At 46.3% G+C, this 16,614-nt stretch overlaps 1 protein-coding gene across 2 annotated transcripts in view; it reads left to right on the forward strand.

Moving 5' to 3' along the window:
* Nucleotides 1-14,740, forward strand: part of KIRREL3 (kirre like nephrin family adhesion molecule 3) — a 1,205,284-nt gene extending 1,190,544 nt beyond the window's left edge. Inside the window, exons 16-17 of one of the 2 annotated variants that reach the window (XM_084803705.1) lie at nucleotides 4,884-4,970; nucleotides 12,790-14,733. In XM_084803705.1, coding sequence (XP_084659831.1) covers nucleotides 4,884-4,970; nucleotides 12,790-13,233 — 531 coding nt within the window. In that variant the 3' untranslated portion in view covers nucleotides 13,234-14,733. Of the gene's footprint in view, nucleotides 1-4,883; nucleotides 4,971-12,789 lie in introns of both variants that reach the window. The other variant, XM_084803706.1, reaches the window with a different exon arrangement.
* Nucleotides 14,741-16,614: the final 1,874 nt, after the last annotated feature.

Below are 16,614 nucleotides of genomic sequence, written 5' to 3' on the forward strand. Positions count from 1 at the left end.
GAGACAAAAAGAAATTGCACCCTACATTTGCGGGAAGGGGTGAGAATTTGAGAAATTTCTCTGGGTGCAGGATGTCAGTGCTTAGGTGCAGGGCTTCAGTGCTTATCGTACTGTGAGGAGGTGGCTGAGGGGAGTGGGGGTGCTCTTTCTTTTCCTATTTCCCCCTGTTCTGCCCTTGCAATCTCTCCAGCTGCTTCAGCTGCTTGGAAAGCCCTTGGAGGACTTAGCCAGGGTTCCCTCTCTTGGGGCTTTCCAGTGCTGCTGCCTGAAAGCTGAGAGAGACATTTGGGATTTGCTTTGTTGTTGTTATTAAAAAGGACTTTTAATAACAACAACAAACACAAAAATAACAACTCCTCTTCCAAGGGAGGGAGTCCTGGCTAAGTCCTCCAAGGGGCTTTCCAAGAAGTTCAAGCAGCCCAAGAGGCTGTGAGGACCGAAGGGGAGAAAACAGTAAGAGAGAGATCACACACCCCTTGGCCACCTCCTTACAGGTAAGCACTGAAGCCCTGCACCCAGAGAAAGTTCTCCAAAATTCTCACCATCCCAACAAAAGAGGCAGAAAAACAACTGCTTCTTTTGCAGGGAAAGGAAGAGGTTGCGGAAGGGCAGGTAGGGTTTCAGCACAGCACTAGAAATAACCTTGCTGGAAATGGGGGTGTACACACTCATGTGCAAAACACCTCCCAATGTACCTGTTTTCTGTGGCTCTGTGCGTTTGGGGAGCCGGGCTGCAATTTTCAAAACCTCGTGCATTCAATCAACATACACAATGAAAAATAATAGCTAGCATGTTTCAAGCATTCGCAGCGCTTCACACACATTATTTCGGTAATCATTACAGCGACCCTGTAAGATAGGCCAGTGTTATTACTCCCATTTTGCAGATCGGAAAGTGCAGGCAAAGAAAAGAGAACTGTGCCGAAGGCCACTTAGGGCACAATCCTATCCAGATAGGCGACCGCCTATCCAAAGCAGGGGAGGAGAAGCACGGAGGGGATCGTTCCCTCCACACTTCTTCCGCCCTGCATTTTCAGCTGGACAGCCGATTGCAGCTGTCCAGCCGTGGGAGGGCAGAGCAGGGGAGGAGGCGACTGTACGACATATTGGATGTGTCATACAGGCATTTCCACCCTCCTCACCCCAGAACACGCTCCGGGAACACCCCTTTTCAGCTGCTCTGTGTTCCTCTTGCGAAAGCACAGCACAGGACTGTTCCGCGCTGCCTCGGAGGCAGCACAGAATTGGGGGGAGGTCGATTCTCCAGGAACCGACCTCAGAGCGCAGGCTCTGAGGTCAGTTTCCGGAAAACCAGATATCCTATGGCCGTCTAGCCGCTGTCTAGCGGCCACAGGATTGCTCCCTCTGTAAATGTCAATGGCTAGGGTGAGCTCTGAACCAGTGACTTCCTAACTCACACTGAAGCACCACCTCCCAGTGGCCCTGCTTCCCTTCTGTGCAGCCCTCAACTTGATGAGAGCGTCATATGTCTGATGCGTCGCGTCTCATGCATTTCTCTCACACAGAGGTATTTCTTCTAGGTTCTGAACTGCAAAGCCACAGGGGCTGTTTATGATGATCATACACAGCTTTTTAAAAATCCACCCAGCAGTTGGTATTGACAAGAAAAGCTTACAGTATTTCTATTAAAAATATGTTGTATAACAGGTGCAGATTATACTAATTTAGGAATGCACATTGGCACTCTCTCCAGGGCCTGCCCAAGGCATTTTTTTGCCTGGGACGGAGGAACCAATGCACGTGCTGCACCTGCTCAAGCTGAGGCGCGTAGTATGCAAGGCCAAGTTGTTTTGGGAACAAAAAGTCCCACAAACACCTCTCTCTGGCAGTAAAAATGCCATAACAACAAATTAAATAACCAACGATTGGCTGCTGTTTCAGGACACTCAAAACATTCTGTCTAATGGTAAGGCCAGATCGCTCTCTCTCCAAACCCAGACCTTTTATGCAAGTTAAAGTCACAGGCAGAGGAATCCTATGGTCCCTGGAGAGCATCACAAAGACCATTAGATTTCTTGTATTCCCCCTCTCAAAACCATAGACACTGCTATGACCTCTGGAGGGAGACTCTTCGACCTCCTCCCTCACAGCCATTGCAGAAAGATCCATGATGTCTGCTTTCCAAGCAACCTCGGAGAACCCCATAGAGGTTAAAAAGGGGCATTCCAGTGGGCAAGGAGAGGAGAGGCTGTGATATGAAAACTCATATGGCCTTTCCAGCCCCAGAAGCGAGCCTCCCCTAGACAGGATCAATGGCCCATCTAGAGGAAAAAAGTGTAAAGGAGGAAGGAGAGGCAATACTCATCTCTAACCGTTCTCCCACCCTTAGGGTTTTGCCCTACGCCTTTTAATATATATATTATTTTTGACACCCTGCAAAGTGTGGCCCAAAGAGGAGGGGAGTCTGGGGGCAAAAAATGGCCTCTAGACCTCCCCCAGTTGCCCATCCCATGCTATAATCCTGTACTGATTTACCTGCAAGTACGCCTCATTGAATTCAATGGGACCTACTTCTGAATAGGCATGTATAGGATTGCACTGTAAGACAGCAGTCCAACTGACATTTTGCCCATGAAAAGACAATATACCCCATTTGGTGAGGGTTTTTCCCACCCTGCCCTGGATTTAATACTTTGGGACACATATATTTACCCTGGTAAATTAATGTTAACAATTTTCCCCCGGCAAAACAAACAATCACAAAAACCAGGTAGCTTAATTTGTTGTATTAAATAGCTGTATCAACAGTTTTCCACTAGATCAGCAGAAACTGCTGTAGGGAAGGATTTCTGCAACCATTTGCCAAGAAAGAAAGAAAGAAAGAAAGAAAGAAAGAAAGAAAGAAAGAAAGTAAGTCAAGGTACAATCAGTCTTGCATTTTAGATTTAAAATTGTGATTAGCCTCTGCGTTTGGAAGCAGTAACTCTATCAGAAGCTTCAGACTACAGTAGCAAAGACAAAGTGTGAACACCCGCGAGAGTAGATCGATATCTGGAGAAGATAAAAGGCAGTGGAGAAATTGGCTGATAACTATTCAGACCTCGTGCAGTCCCACCTTCCTGAAAAGGGTAATTAAAGCCATATTCTAATTAACATGTACTTTGCCCCCAATCAGAAGCATCCTTCGCAGGAAAAACTAATGAGGCTGGGAGAATAGGCTGTTCCTGGTGGATCCGTCTGAGCAAAACGAAAGCAACCTTTAATAAGGAACTTTTTTAAAAGAAAGAAAAGCGCTCTTATGAGCTGGGTGCAAAAGACGCCAGACTCCCCCTCTGGAGCAGATGAGCCCGGGTGGCCTTTTGCACAAGGTCAAAGAGAAATTACATGTGATCCGAAGGCATGTGCATTTAAACCCCGACAGCTGCTTCAACTAGGGAAAAGAACTGCAGAGAGAGGGCACTCCTCAGCAGAAAAGTGGCAGGGGGTGCTTAATACTCCCCTGCCACTGCACTTCCACTACAGACCACGTTCAAGATGAGGAGTATTGTGTTTGCCAGGAGCTGTTCATCCCCCCTTCCTCCCCTTACTCCTGGTCCCAAATGTATTTATGTATTATTTATTTGCAACATTTGTATACTGTTCCACATCTAAACGAATTCCGGAGTGGTGAACAACTAGAGATAAAATGAACAAAAGATAAAAATAATGACATTATATTAAAATCATTCTTTGAAAAACAGAGTGCCAATAAAACCAAGGCTGGTCAACCCAGGAAGGCTTCCTGGGAAAGAGCTGTTTCTGGGAGGTGCCAAAAACAATGCAAGGTTGGCCCTTGCCTGACTTCCAGTGGCAGGGAGTTCCACTGGAAGGGAGCCACCACACTGAAGGCTCTTCTCCAAGTGGATTCCAGTTGGGCCATAGGTCCATGTGGAACCACCAGCAGCATGCCCTCTGAGTGATTGGTAAGGGAGAAGGTGCTCTCTCAGGTAACCTTGTCCCAAGTGGTTTAGGGCTCTGTATACTAGTACCAAGACCTTAAACCTGGCCCAGCAGCGAATAGGCAGCCAGCACAGTTCCCTCAGCAAAGGAATTTGGGGCAGCTCCTGAGTCCTGATAACAACCAAGCCGCTGCGTTCTGCACTAACCCGAGCTTCAGGAACAGCCTTAAGGACAGCCCCACATGTAGTGCATTGCAGTAATCCAATCTTGAGGTTACTAGATCCTGTACCACTGTGGCCAAGCTATCCCTGTCCAGGAGAGGCCATATAAAGTTCTCTATATGGCCAGGGGTAAGATGGAAGAAGGAACCAATTCCTGCCCAATTGCTAAGTTCATTTCTGGAGGCTGTTCTCTGCGTTCCACTGTTCACAGTGGTATGACAGCTGGCTTCCAGGAGAAGTTCCTTCTTTGCAGTGGCCCCCCATCTGTGGAATGCCTTTCCCTGGGAAATCCGCCTAGCATCTTCACTATATACGTTTACACGACAGGTTAAGACATTCCTCTTCCACCAGGCATTTAATCATTGATCTGTTGCTCTGATTATTCATTTTCCTGCTGGACCCTCATGTTTTTAATACCTTTAAAATGGTTTTAATGTTTAATATTATATTGTTTTGATATACTTCTGTGGTTATATTCTTTTGTTATTTGTTGTTGTTCTTTGGTTTTATGATTGCATACCGCCCCAAGAGCGTTTGCAGGTTGGGTGGTACACAATCTATAAAATAAATAAGAATATGCACAGCCAAGAACTTCCATGGAGAGGTTGTGCTTTCTTATAGCCGCCGTAGGATGAAAGAGGAACCCAGGTGCTCAGATAATCCCGCTGGTGGATGTTTCAACACAACTTGCTAATATTTGGAACAGAGTTCCCAGTGCTTGATTTGTTCCCCATACTCACCTTCTGCTTCTCTTGCTTGCAGATGGACAGGAGTGAGTTCCAACAGGATTCAGTTCTTAAGCAGCTAGAGGTGCTCAAGGAGGAAGAGAAGGAATTCCAGAATCTGAAGGTAATTGATTACAGGATTGAATTTTACCCATACAGGTGACCCACATTTCCTGGGGATTAACTTTTCCGAAGGGTTTCTAGGTCTTCTGTATCTGCCAAGAGGCAAGAAAGATTTTGCTGCTCTGCAAAACAAGTTAAGCCAGAACACTTATTTATTTTTATTTTATTTATTATTAAATTTATTAATCACCCATCTGGCTGGTCACCCAGCCTCTCTGGGCGATGTACAACATACAATAAAAACAGTTTAAAACAATAAAATTCTACAATAAAAACATTTTCTAAAATACCCTAACCCACCCCAAATGCCTGCCTGAACAACAATGTTTTTAATGCACGACAGAAGCTCATTAAAGAGGGGGCATGACAGAGTTCCCTAGGGAGGGAGTTCCACAGAGTGGGGGCCACCACAGAAAAGGCCCTCTCCCTCGTCCCCACCAGTCTAGCTGTCCTGGCTGATGGGACAGAGAGAAGGCCATCCGAGGCTGATCTTGTTAAGCGGCCTGTCTGGTGCTGCTGGAGGCACTCCTTAAGATAGGCTGGGCCGGAACCATATAGGGTTTTAAAGGTCAAAACCAACACCTTGAATTTGGCCCGGAAAACAACTGGTAACCAGTGCAACTCCTTCAGCATTGGAGTGATGTGATCTCGCCGGCGGCTGCCTTTAATCAGGCGAGCCGCCACGTTCTGTACCAGCTTCTGTACCAGCTTAAACTTGGGTTTAAGCCAGTAGGGTGCCAGTCCTGCATTGGCTGCTGCAGACTCTGAGTGAAGGGGTGAACCAAGAAGCAAAGTAATGAAGCAGGCAAAGGTTCTAGCGTGCAGGTTTCAGTCCAGTGGGCTTGGGCTAAGACAGGAGTGGTCACGATAGCAGGCAGAGGTCAAAACACAGCCAGGTGATCAGATATATTGCACAGTCCAGAAGCAGAATCAAGAAGAAGTCTGAGGGTCAATAGCACAGAGGGTCAATCACAAGGCAAGGCCTAAAAAGCAAGGTGCAAGGCATTGGAGCTGATAGAACAACATTGTTCCAGCACTGGCTAGAGATCCACTGAAGGCTTTTAACACCAGAGCCTGCTGAGTCCCACCCAGGGCCCAGCTGCAGTACATTAGAGCTCTCTGGTCAGAATCCTGTTCGTGAGGAGTCACTTTCCCCTGAGGAGTCCTTCTTTGCAAGTGAGCACTCCTTCTCACAGGAGCCCTACTGGCCTGTTGCTTAAGGTGATGGCACTTCTGGGGGGCAGGGGGTTGCTCAGCCTCTGCCTCAAAGGAAGAGTCCCCTTCCCCTGATGGGGATGGACCTGCAGCCATCTCTCCCAAGGGCCCAGGTTCCTTCTGGTCTGATGACAGTGACTGATCTGGGGTACCCTCATTTGTTGGGAGCTCCAGCTCTTCCTCTGAGGAAGGTTCCTCCAGTGCGGACATGATGGTGCCATTAAAACAGACAACCAATATATGAAAAGCACCAATTGTTCACAGAAGGGGGATCTGTGTTCGTTCATTGTTCACAGAAGGGGGATCTGTGTTCGTTCATTGTCTTTGTACTGCCAACACTCTAGGGTTACAGGCAGGATTTTTTCCAGCCCTATGTGGAGATTCTGGGGATTGAATTTGGGACCTTCTGCTCTACCACTGACCAACAGCCCCTTCCCCTTCCATTCAACATGGGATAGCATAGTCATGGAATTGCATCACTGCCTGCCCAGGTCAAAGCTCAAATTGGTATTTAATGCAGGACTCAGAATATGGCAAGCGATGGTCTGGGTGCACAGAGGAGAAATATCACATATGCTGAACGCGGTGTAGATCTGCCAAAACCCCTTCCTCAACTACACTCCAATCTGGTTTTTGCAAAAGGGTTCCAAGCTGGCCCTAAATCAAAGCACTCAGAACTCACTTGTTTGCAGGCCTTAGCCCCCCAAAACATGGCTCCACTAGTGCGACTCTGCGAGTCCATGCTCAAACGGATGGACATTGATGCACACCTAAGCTTTATGGTTTGCACACCAACCAATTTGCACTGTAAATGTCTGCATTGTTGGGCAGGCTGTCTGGGCACTCAACAGTTAAGTGAACTGTCAGGGCCAAACTAAATGTTCTTCAAATCACACACAGCATGACTGGGTTATTTATTTAACACGTTTGTTGGAGGGGGGTTAAGAAATTAAAAAAAATGGAGATAAAATGGGAGGGGGGAGAACTTAAATCCTGCCCTTCCAGAGCACCATTCCCCTGATCTAAACTGAGCCCATCCACATCTACACTGAAGGAAATAATCCAGTCATGCATAGCTCTGCTATGTGTGATTTGACAAACTTTTAGTTTGGCCCTCTGTGCTCAGTTATACCACACCACACCACTTACTTACTTACTTACTTACTTACTTACTTACTTACTTACTTACTTACTTTATTACATTTATATCCCACCTTTTTTCCTCTTGCAAGGAACCCAAGGTAGCTTACATGGTCTTCTCCCTCCCTATTTTATCCTCACAACAACCCTGTGAGGTAGGTTAGGCTGAGAGTCAGTGACTGTCCCGAAGTCACCAAGGGAGTTTCATGGCCAGTTGGGGACTAGAACCCAGGTCTCCCGAGTCCCAGTCCAACACTGTAACCACTACACCACATTGGCTCTCAATTTATGCTACCAATTACTCCCAGACAGACCCAGTCTAGGTCTCTCTCTCTCTTTCTCTTTTCCCCCAGTTACTCTTTCCCCACTTCCAATTAATCAGTCTAGGACCAACTGTGATGTGCAGGCTGGGTTCCCATCAGTGCTGAGCCAGTTCTTGGAAATGCTTCCATTCTGATTCTGCATTAGCTACTGCTCCATGCAGATCTATTTTAAATCACTCTTTTATTATTAACCCAGTCCACAGCATAGGAGTGTAGGAAGCTGCCTTCTACTGAGCCAGACCACTGATTCATCTAGATCGGTATTGTTCTGGAGTGGTCAACGTCTGCTGGTCTGGAGACCAATTTCCCCTCCTTGGAACCCAGTGGGGGGTGCACCCTCCCCAGAATTGTCACCACTGTGCCACTGAATTTGCCACCAAAATTTGGTGGTGCAGCAGTGAGGGAAAACATTGATTTCCATTTAAAATGAAGTGTGAGGGGAGCACAAGCCTTGGTTTGGGGAGCAGGATTTTGCTTTGAAACACGGCACGCACTCCCTACACACCTTGTTTTAAAGTGAAAATGTGGTTTTTTGCCACTATGCTGAGGACCACAAAAAAGCCAGGGGGTGTGGCCCATGGGCCATGAATTGCCCACCCCTGGTCTGTACTACCTGGCAGCAGGTCTCCTGGGTTTCAGACAGGAGTTCTTCCATCCCAATGTGGGCATAATGAGTGGGTTCGCACAAGACACTAACCTACCCTCAGTGACTGGGTTCACACAAGACACTAACCCAGACTCAGTGACTGGGTTTGCACAACATGCTAACCCCCACTCAGTGATTAATTGTGGGTTGTTGTTGAATCCCAGGTTGTTTGTTGAACCATGGGTTAGTGTGTTATCTGAACCCAGGACATTTGCTGCAGGTGGTTTGGCAACCATGCAGTGTGGCTTATTTTTCTTGAACAGGTGTCCTTGAGAACCCATGGTTTCTTGTTGGGTTGTTCAGGGTGATTAACAAGCCACCCCGCAGAAAATGTCCTGCATTCAGACAACAAGCTAGCCTACGGTTCAACAACAACCCACATTCAACCACTGAGTGTGGGTTAGCATGTTGTGTGAACAGCTCCAATGGGGCTTTTGCATGCAAACAAGTAGTCTTCTCCATAACGATCCAGAGGTTGACTTCCTGGGGGCAAAAGCTCAAGGGTGCTGAGTTTATCTCTGCCCAGCTAGTACTATTAGTTGATCAGGATTCTTCCTCCCCCAGAAAGGGGAGTCTGAGTCAATTCCCCAACACACACACACACACACACACACACTTTTCCTTTAATCCCTCTGGATGGTTGCACCAACTGGAATAACATTGCTTTGACATTTCGCTTTCCGCAATGAAGTTTTCAACTCAACAATTTCTCTTTCACACACACACGAGGAAGCAGAGATTCCAAAAGCTGGCTTTTTCCTTTGAAACATGAAGGCCTTTATCTTCAAGCTGAGACCTTTGCCGTGAAGCATCCTCCCGACATGAAACAAATCCCGAGTCAATCACAGCAGCTTTTTCAAATGGGATTCAACAAAGTGACATTTCAAAGGAGGTCTCTCTCTCTCCATTCCTTTCCAGGGAGAGATGGAAAAGTAAATGGGGAGAGGGGGGATTAACTGATTAATTAATTAATGGAATGTGGCACCATTAATCTGAATGGTTTCCATGGCAATAGAGGCACCATCTTCATCTTTGTGGAGTGAGGCAGCAGCTGTTCTTGCCAAATCCCAACCGGGTTAAATATCTGTCCACTGAAAGGAAGCAACAAAGAGTCTTGTGGCACCTTGAAGGCTACCAAATTTATTGTTGCATAAGATAATGTCCATGAAAGTTTATGCCAGAATAAATTCATTGGCTTTAAGGTGGAGTGGACAACTTCAGGAGGACCAGGGATCATTTTCACCATCCCAGATTCCCCACCCCACTCCTCAGGATGCACTCCTTTAAACAATTGAGATTTGTAAGATTGGAAACAAGCAAGATTTTGATGTTTTAGGTTTCATTAGCAGTTTGCCCCTGAAAATCGGCAGCAAACTGGCAATGTTTTTGTCGCCCCCCACAAATTTCAGTGGCTCAGCCAGGGGTCACACCAGGGGATGGCAAGGGCCATATGTGGACCGTGTGTTGCCCATCCCTTCTTTAAGGTGCCACAAGACTCTTGGTTGTTTTTTTGTAACAGACTAACACTGCTACCCCTTTGGAAATTGAAGGGAAAGAGTAATTCATAAGGTGAATGGAGGAGCATACCAGAGAGGCGGAATTGGAGTTCTTTGGAAATGCTTAGTGCATATAGCAGATGGGCTTATTATGCCACCAAGAATGGGACTAATGTTAAGCTACTCTTTTCCCATGCTGAGGTCCTGAACTGGGGGCCTTTCTATTAAAAGAAAAATACATCACACATTTAATGTATCATATAGTCTGGCCCTAAGTTTTAACACTGCATATATTTTGTATTCTCGTTATCTGCCACATGGAACATAATATGGAAATGTGAGAGATAAATAAGTTAATTAAAAGTTATGCATCTACACGGAATTATCATTCTCCCTGAGAAAATGGCTAAAGGCAAGGCCATGAAAGGCATGTTCACAGAATGATTTAAAATAAAACAGGGAAGTTTTATCATGAACTGAGAAACTCTCTCTAAGACTTCTGTAGTTATTTGTTCTTATATAAGGTGCCCACCCCCTAACAAACACACATGGCAAAGTAGAAATATAATCACAGAAAAGTAGAAATGTGTGTTCCCCAGGTGGAATTTTATTGTCCATTCCATTTTTCCAGGAATGGACTTTAAGGGTTGTAAATCAGGCCATGTTGTTCAGGTGACAGGCTAGAAACCTTTAAGTAATGAAAGGATAAATGTCCACAGAAAATCAGTTTATCCTTTCATATTTTGGCTGGTGCCATTTGCACTTCCAATATATTACCAACTTCTCATTTCAGTTCCAGGCGCCAGATGTATTTGCAGAGATACATTTCATCCACAGTTGCCCTGCATCATGGGACTTGTAGTCTTAAGGCTGCCTGGGTCTCACAGGTGATATTGTAAGAATACAGAATGTTCCCTGCTCTAAGGCTGCAATAAAAACAACATCACACTTCCTTGATGAATGACGAGCAGAGCAGATCAAGGGGCCAACTGCTATTTGGATTTGAAGTCTACCTACAGTTTCAGAACCCCAGTTCTGCATTTAAAGAACTCCTTATTTCAATCCATTCTGTGTGGAAGAATGCAGCTGGAGTCCTACAGAAATGGCACAATTAAATTCTCAGTAGAAAATAACACACCTGTGGTTCACAGTTGGGCTATACCTTTATTAGGACCGAACATAATTTCACAGAAATGTGCAAGCTTTCGAGTTTTCCAGAACTCTTCATCAAACTAGGTGGTATAAAAAGCAGGGGATGGAGCAAGAAGCAGAAAAGTCCAAACATTCAGCCAGGTGTTCTGGCCATGAGGTCTTCAGTTTCAAAATGGAGATTTGCCATCTGAATGAATGAGTCAGTGGTACGTGCTGCAGGTATCAGATTGCAACTATCAATGCATTTTGGGATAGACAAGCAATGGCTGGTCTCCATTTCCGAAAACAAAAAGACTGACTGTATCTCTGATCTGCCTCTTGTCTTGGGTGCGACACAGGTTCCTGCAATGACATAGAGAAAAAATGCAGAGAAACATTTTTTTTGAGTTTCTTAAAATATACATACACAAATTTTAATATACATACACAAATACATACACATAATATACACACACACATGCACATAGCAATGAATACCTATGAAATGCATATATTTGTAAATACTTTTAGCAATTATACATAGGCTTCATCAAAAGCGGACCAGATGACCCATGGGCGCTGCCATTTGCGTTCCTTATTTTGACACGTCTTAGTCTACGTAAACATTTATGTAGACTAAGACGGCAAAAATAAGGGGAACGCAAATAGCGTAGTGTCTACGTTAAATGTTTTTTAGCGTAAAATGTTTACGTAGACTAAGACGTGTCAAAATAAGGAATGCAAATGGCAGCGCCCATGGGCGCCGCCATTTCTGTACGCGTGGTTTTTTTTTTTCTTTTAAATCAGCCGTGATAGGCTATGTAAACATTTACGTAGCCTATCACGGCTGACTGCAGGGACGCAAACGGCAGCAGCTATGGCCACCGCCATTTGCGGTCCTGGCCGGCCAGAATTTTGGGGGGAGGGACGGAGCACCTCCCCCACACCTCGAATCAATTTCGTTACAAGTGACTTTCGTACATCCCTTCATAGACGCGACATTTGGCAGAATGGAATAATCAAATTCCTTATGAGAAAACCTGATCATCAGCACCCATCAGCAGATCCAAAGTAAAAAAAAAAAAGCCTTATATTTTCCATGTCTGCCACAAAACCATTTTCTTACCAAGTTTTAGATCTGGATTGCCCCATAAAGTCAATTTAGCATGAGAAAATGGGTCAAAGTGTAATTGACGTAACATTATACACCACAGAGCTCTTACTGTGGAAACTGTGGGAGGAACCCTATATATTCTTGAATGTCCGGAACCTAATGCCATCCATTTAGAGAGAGGAACCAGACAAGAAGATTCCCAAACTTGACCAAGGCAGAAGATCCGATGCAGATGGGAAATACCAAAATTCAGTACAAGTCAGCAGATAAGCCATGATCCAGAAAATCAATTCCACCCTCTTTAACTGGAAATTGCATCCTTTTCAGAGATACTCTTGTCAGACAGGAACCACCCCAAAACTTACAAAGCAAACAACTGATTTTCTGAACAAATTTGCCAGGTATAGATATGGGAAACTCATGTATAACATAAACAATCCATGTTGTGGTGTTCTGAGAAATATGACAATCCTTATATTAACAACGCCGGAGATTAACCACAACTGTGGTTGTGTCTCTACAAGTAACAGCTAACTAAGGAGCTGCAAAGTCTCTCACCTCATGGTGACCTTTCTCTGTAAAAACAGAACAATGACCATGCAAACCGCTTCCTTCGCCTGGCTGAATAATTCAGGGGGAGGGGGAGTGTACAATTTGCACAAAGTGTTGCACAATTTGGTGTCAGGCGTAAATGAGGAAATCTAACACACAAACACACCCTGCCCATGAAATAACCCTCTCGCCATTTCCTCCAGGACCCCACCAACGGTTATTACAGCGTGAACACCTTCAAGGACCACCACTCCACTCCCACCATCTCCCTCTCAGGATGCCAGCCAGACCTGAGACCCGCCAACAAACAGCGCGTGCCTACCGGCATGTCCTTCACCAACATCTACACCACCCTGAGCGGGCAAAACCGCCTCTACGACTACAGCCAGCGCTTCGTCCTGGGCATGGGAAGCAGCTCCATCGAGCTGTGCGAGCGAGAATTCCAGCGGGGCTCCATGAGCGACAGCAGCTCCTTCCTGGACACGCAGTGTGACAGCAGCGTCAGCAGCAGCGGCAAGCAGGACGGCTACGTACAGTTCGATAAGGCCAGCAAGGCCTCGGCCTCCTCATCCCACCACTCTCAGTCCTCATCTCAAAACTCAGACCCCAGCCGGCCTCTGCAGAGGAGAATGCAGACCCATGTGTGAAGGGACAAGACCGGACTGGAAATGGAGGAGATGGGGAGGGAAAGCAGGAGTGGACAAACCGACAAACGGAGGGGGTCATGGTGCCACCCAGCCTGAAGCCTGGCCACGCCAGCAGCTGGGGCCCTGATGATGTCGGCACATTCTGGGTGGGGTGGAGGCTGCTCTGTGGTTTTCTTTGCATTCTGATGACTTTTAATCCCTCAAAGCACTTCCCCTCCCCACTCTCTAGAGTCAAAATGACAGCCGGTGCAAGGTGAAGGCAGCTTGAATGAGCCTGTGTTGCAGATAAACAAAGACACACCTTGCTTCCTTCCTAGACCTGCTCCACCCCCCAGCCCCACCCCCCACTAGGCAGGTGGGGAAGAATCTATGGCAGCTGAACCCAAACTAATTGCAAGCACAATGTCTGTTTCCTTCCTGTAACAGACCGGGCTTAGGGGAATGGGGACAAAGAAAGGCAAAAGACAAGACAACTTATTTGGGAACTGTAGGTTGAAACAAAACCCACAAGTTTACTTTTCCATATGTTTAATCTATTGCCTCTTCTTTCAGGGAGAGGCCATGGTTCTAAAATCTCCACGAAAGTACAAATATCCACATTCTTTAGCAGGACAGTAGGGGAAAAAACTGCCTTTTCCTTGTTCATTCCCGATAAGATGACCTGCCTGGCCACAGGATGTTCTTGAGACAGTACATGGTCTTCCCGTTGACCAGCCATTTTGTATTTCCCAGTTCCTCCAGCGAACAGCTCCCCCAATTCTACTTGAAGGGGAGAGACAGACATGCTATCTTCCTCCTTAAGATCACTGTCAAATCCTCTTATCGTTGGTCACTTCATGAAGAAAGGATGGCCGATGCTCCTAGTGTCTTTCCCCCTTCCCCCAACTTCCTCTTCCTTTGTGACACCACTTCCTGACTGGACATTTCAAAGATGGTGCACCTTCAACGCTGTTAAGTTTGCCAGCCCACTGCCCTTTTTGCCGCTTAGTCCCATTTCCAAGCTGTAATCCTAAAATGTGTTCTTCAAGCAACCTCAAAGAGTGTGGCTTAATTTAAGGAAGTTCGGTGTGAGGGGTGGGGAGGGGAACAGCCATTGGTGTAACTTAATGTGCACTGACTGCTAATTCTGGTTTTGGGTGGTTGTTTTTTCCTTTTTTTTCCCTTTTGTTTGGTGTTTAGTGTTCATAATATTACAGTGTCTTTGGACTAAAAAACAAACCCTGGAGTTGAGAACTTTCCAGAGTTGCTTCTCAGCAGAACACACACACACACACCAGGAATACTGCCTGGATCAGTTGCAGAGGAACTGTTGGTGGATGGAGGTCCGAACTCAACATCCAAGTGACGTGCGACAATCATAGAGAAGACCCTCCCAAAGGGGGCAACTGCGAGTGAACATAGAGCGTTTTCTTACTGCTGCTTGTGTATTTCCTGCCCCCTTTCCTCTTACCCCCCCCCCCTTCAATAGCACAACTGGAAGATTAATACAAGAGTTGTCACAAGCGCCTTTGCAGTGGGTTCATTTGAAAGCTTGTCTAGCAAAAGGTCTCCCTTCGAAGACAGAAATTATGCAAACTTTTAAGGCAAAGAGCACATACGCAAAGTATCCATGCTCTCAGTTCAGTGTTTAGCATGAGGTGAACACACAGAAAGTATCCCAGGTAAAAGCCAAGAGCACTTGTTTTCCTATCCCGACATCCAGAAGCAACTAGCTGTAGGGATAGCACTGTGGTCGTTGGTCGCTCAGCGGCTTCCATCTGCCATGCATTGGGTAGGTGACCAGGATGAGCTAAAAACTGTAGACCAGGGAGATCAGATGCATACTGGATACACCTCTGCCTTTTTTCCTAATTGCCATTTGCAGATGGTTCTAGGCTTTTCATTTATTTGTGCACGAAGTCACTTTTTCACACAATGTGCACCAGCTAGGAAGGCTTGTCTAGATCTTAGGAATCATTCAGACACAGTCATTATGATGAGCCAGTCTAGTATAGGAAAGCTACAAAAATCAACCCTTCAAAATACAGGTTCGCCCATAAGATGAATGTGGAATGAACCATTCACATGACAGGGACGTCCATACACACCCAAAATGTGTATGAATGATTGTAGAAATCAACTTCCTGGGGTGGGGGGCAGAGGGACAGGAGGTCTTTGCCAGTGTCCCAGAGCAGGACATATAACTCAAGGAGCGCTGGGGAGAGCCAGCGCCTCTCTGACCCAGTTCATCATATTTTCCCACTGACCACCGTATGTATCGTGAAATATGGCATTTTCCTATTACCCATAATATGCTGTGCTTCAGGCTGCGTAGATACTTGGGAAACTCTTGTGGATCGCAGCAAAAATTGCATGGAGGCCTGCATAGCTCTGATGGCTTTTGTCCTCCCTTATTTTGACATTAGGAGCTGAGAAGCATGTTCATTTTTACAGCACATGCATGCAATCACAGTCTGTGAGGACCAGACTGGAGCGGTGCATGGCCATACCCAAGGGTGTGCTCCTCACTTCCATGTACAGAAGCTGACTGGTCTGGCGGCGTTAGCACTGGCATTGGGTAGTGTCGTCCACCATACATGGGGCAGCACAAAAATGCACCGCTCTTGCCCTCAACAGAGGGGAACAAAATGGGGAGTCCAAGGCTAGATCTCCACTCATGCGTTTTATCAGTACCGAAGTGCGCTGATAACTGTTGGAGCACACTATGCATTCCGTATCCCACTTTTCTAGCATTATTCCCTGCTTTTTATTTGGCAGTATCCAAAATTCGGCAGCAGGTGTCACTGTGTGTGCTACGAGGTATAAATGCGCAAGAGCGAGATAGCAACCCCGTGGTGGATCATACCGATATGACACGAGGTGCAGATCTGGCCCAAGAGGGCAAGCTGGGCAGCAGTCACTGCTCTTCCACCGGCATCTGCTGTCTGAAGCAGTCGCCACGCTCTGCCTAGGGATAGAGCTGGTACCTTCCAGATGTGTTCGACTTGGATGTGTTGGGGGATGCTGGGAATTATAGTCCAATACATCTGGAGGGCACCAGCTTGGGGAAGCCTGGCCTACAATGACTCAATAGGCCTGATCCCACCTTCCGCCCATGAGATTTTTGTTTCAAGGCTCTGACATAGCTTATGCTGTTTACTTACTATGGCCTGGTTCTCCCGAATGAAGTGGTCACTCTGTTTCTGCGCTGTAGCAGTTGACACTGCAGGTGGGCTCCCATGACTGCATGCTCCTCCATGCCCTTTTTTTTAAAAGTCCCTGCATGTAGAAAACTTGCATGTCAAAGAGATGATTATGATAGAACCATTCTCTCTGGCATGCTAGATTTCCATATAGAGTTTCCCCACCCCCATGTTGTTTGTTTTAAAATGGAGAAACATC

Source organism: Heloderma suspectum, chromosome 6, assembly GCF_057233095.1.
Source record: "Heloderma suspectum isolate Gila_16-S chromosome 6, 16-S_ref, whole genome shotgun sequence".
Taxonomy (NCBI): Eukaryota; Metazoa; Chordata; class Lepidosauria; order Squamata; family Helodermatidae; genus Heloderma; species Heloderma suspectum.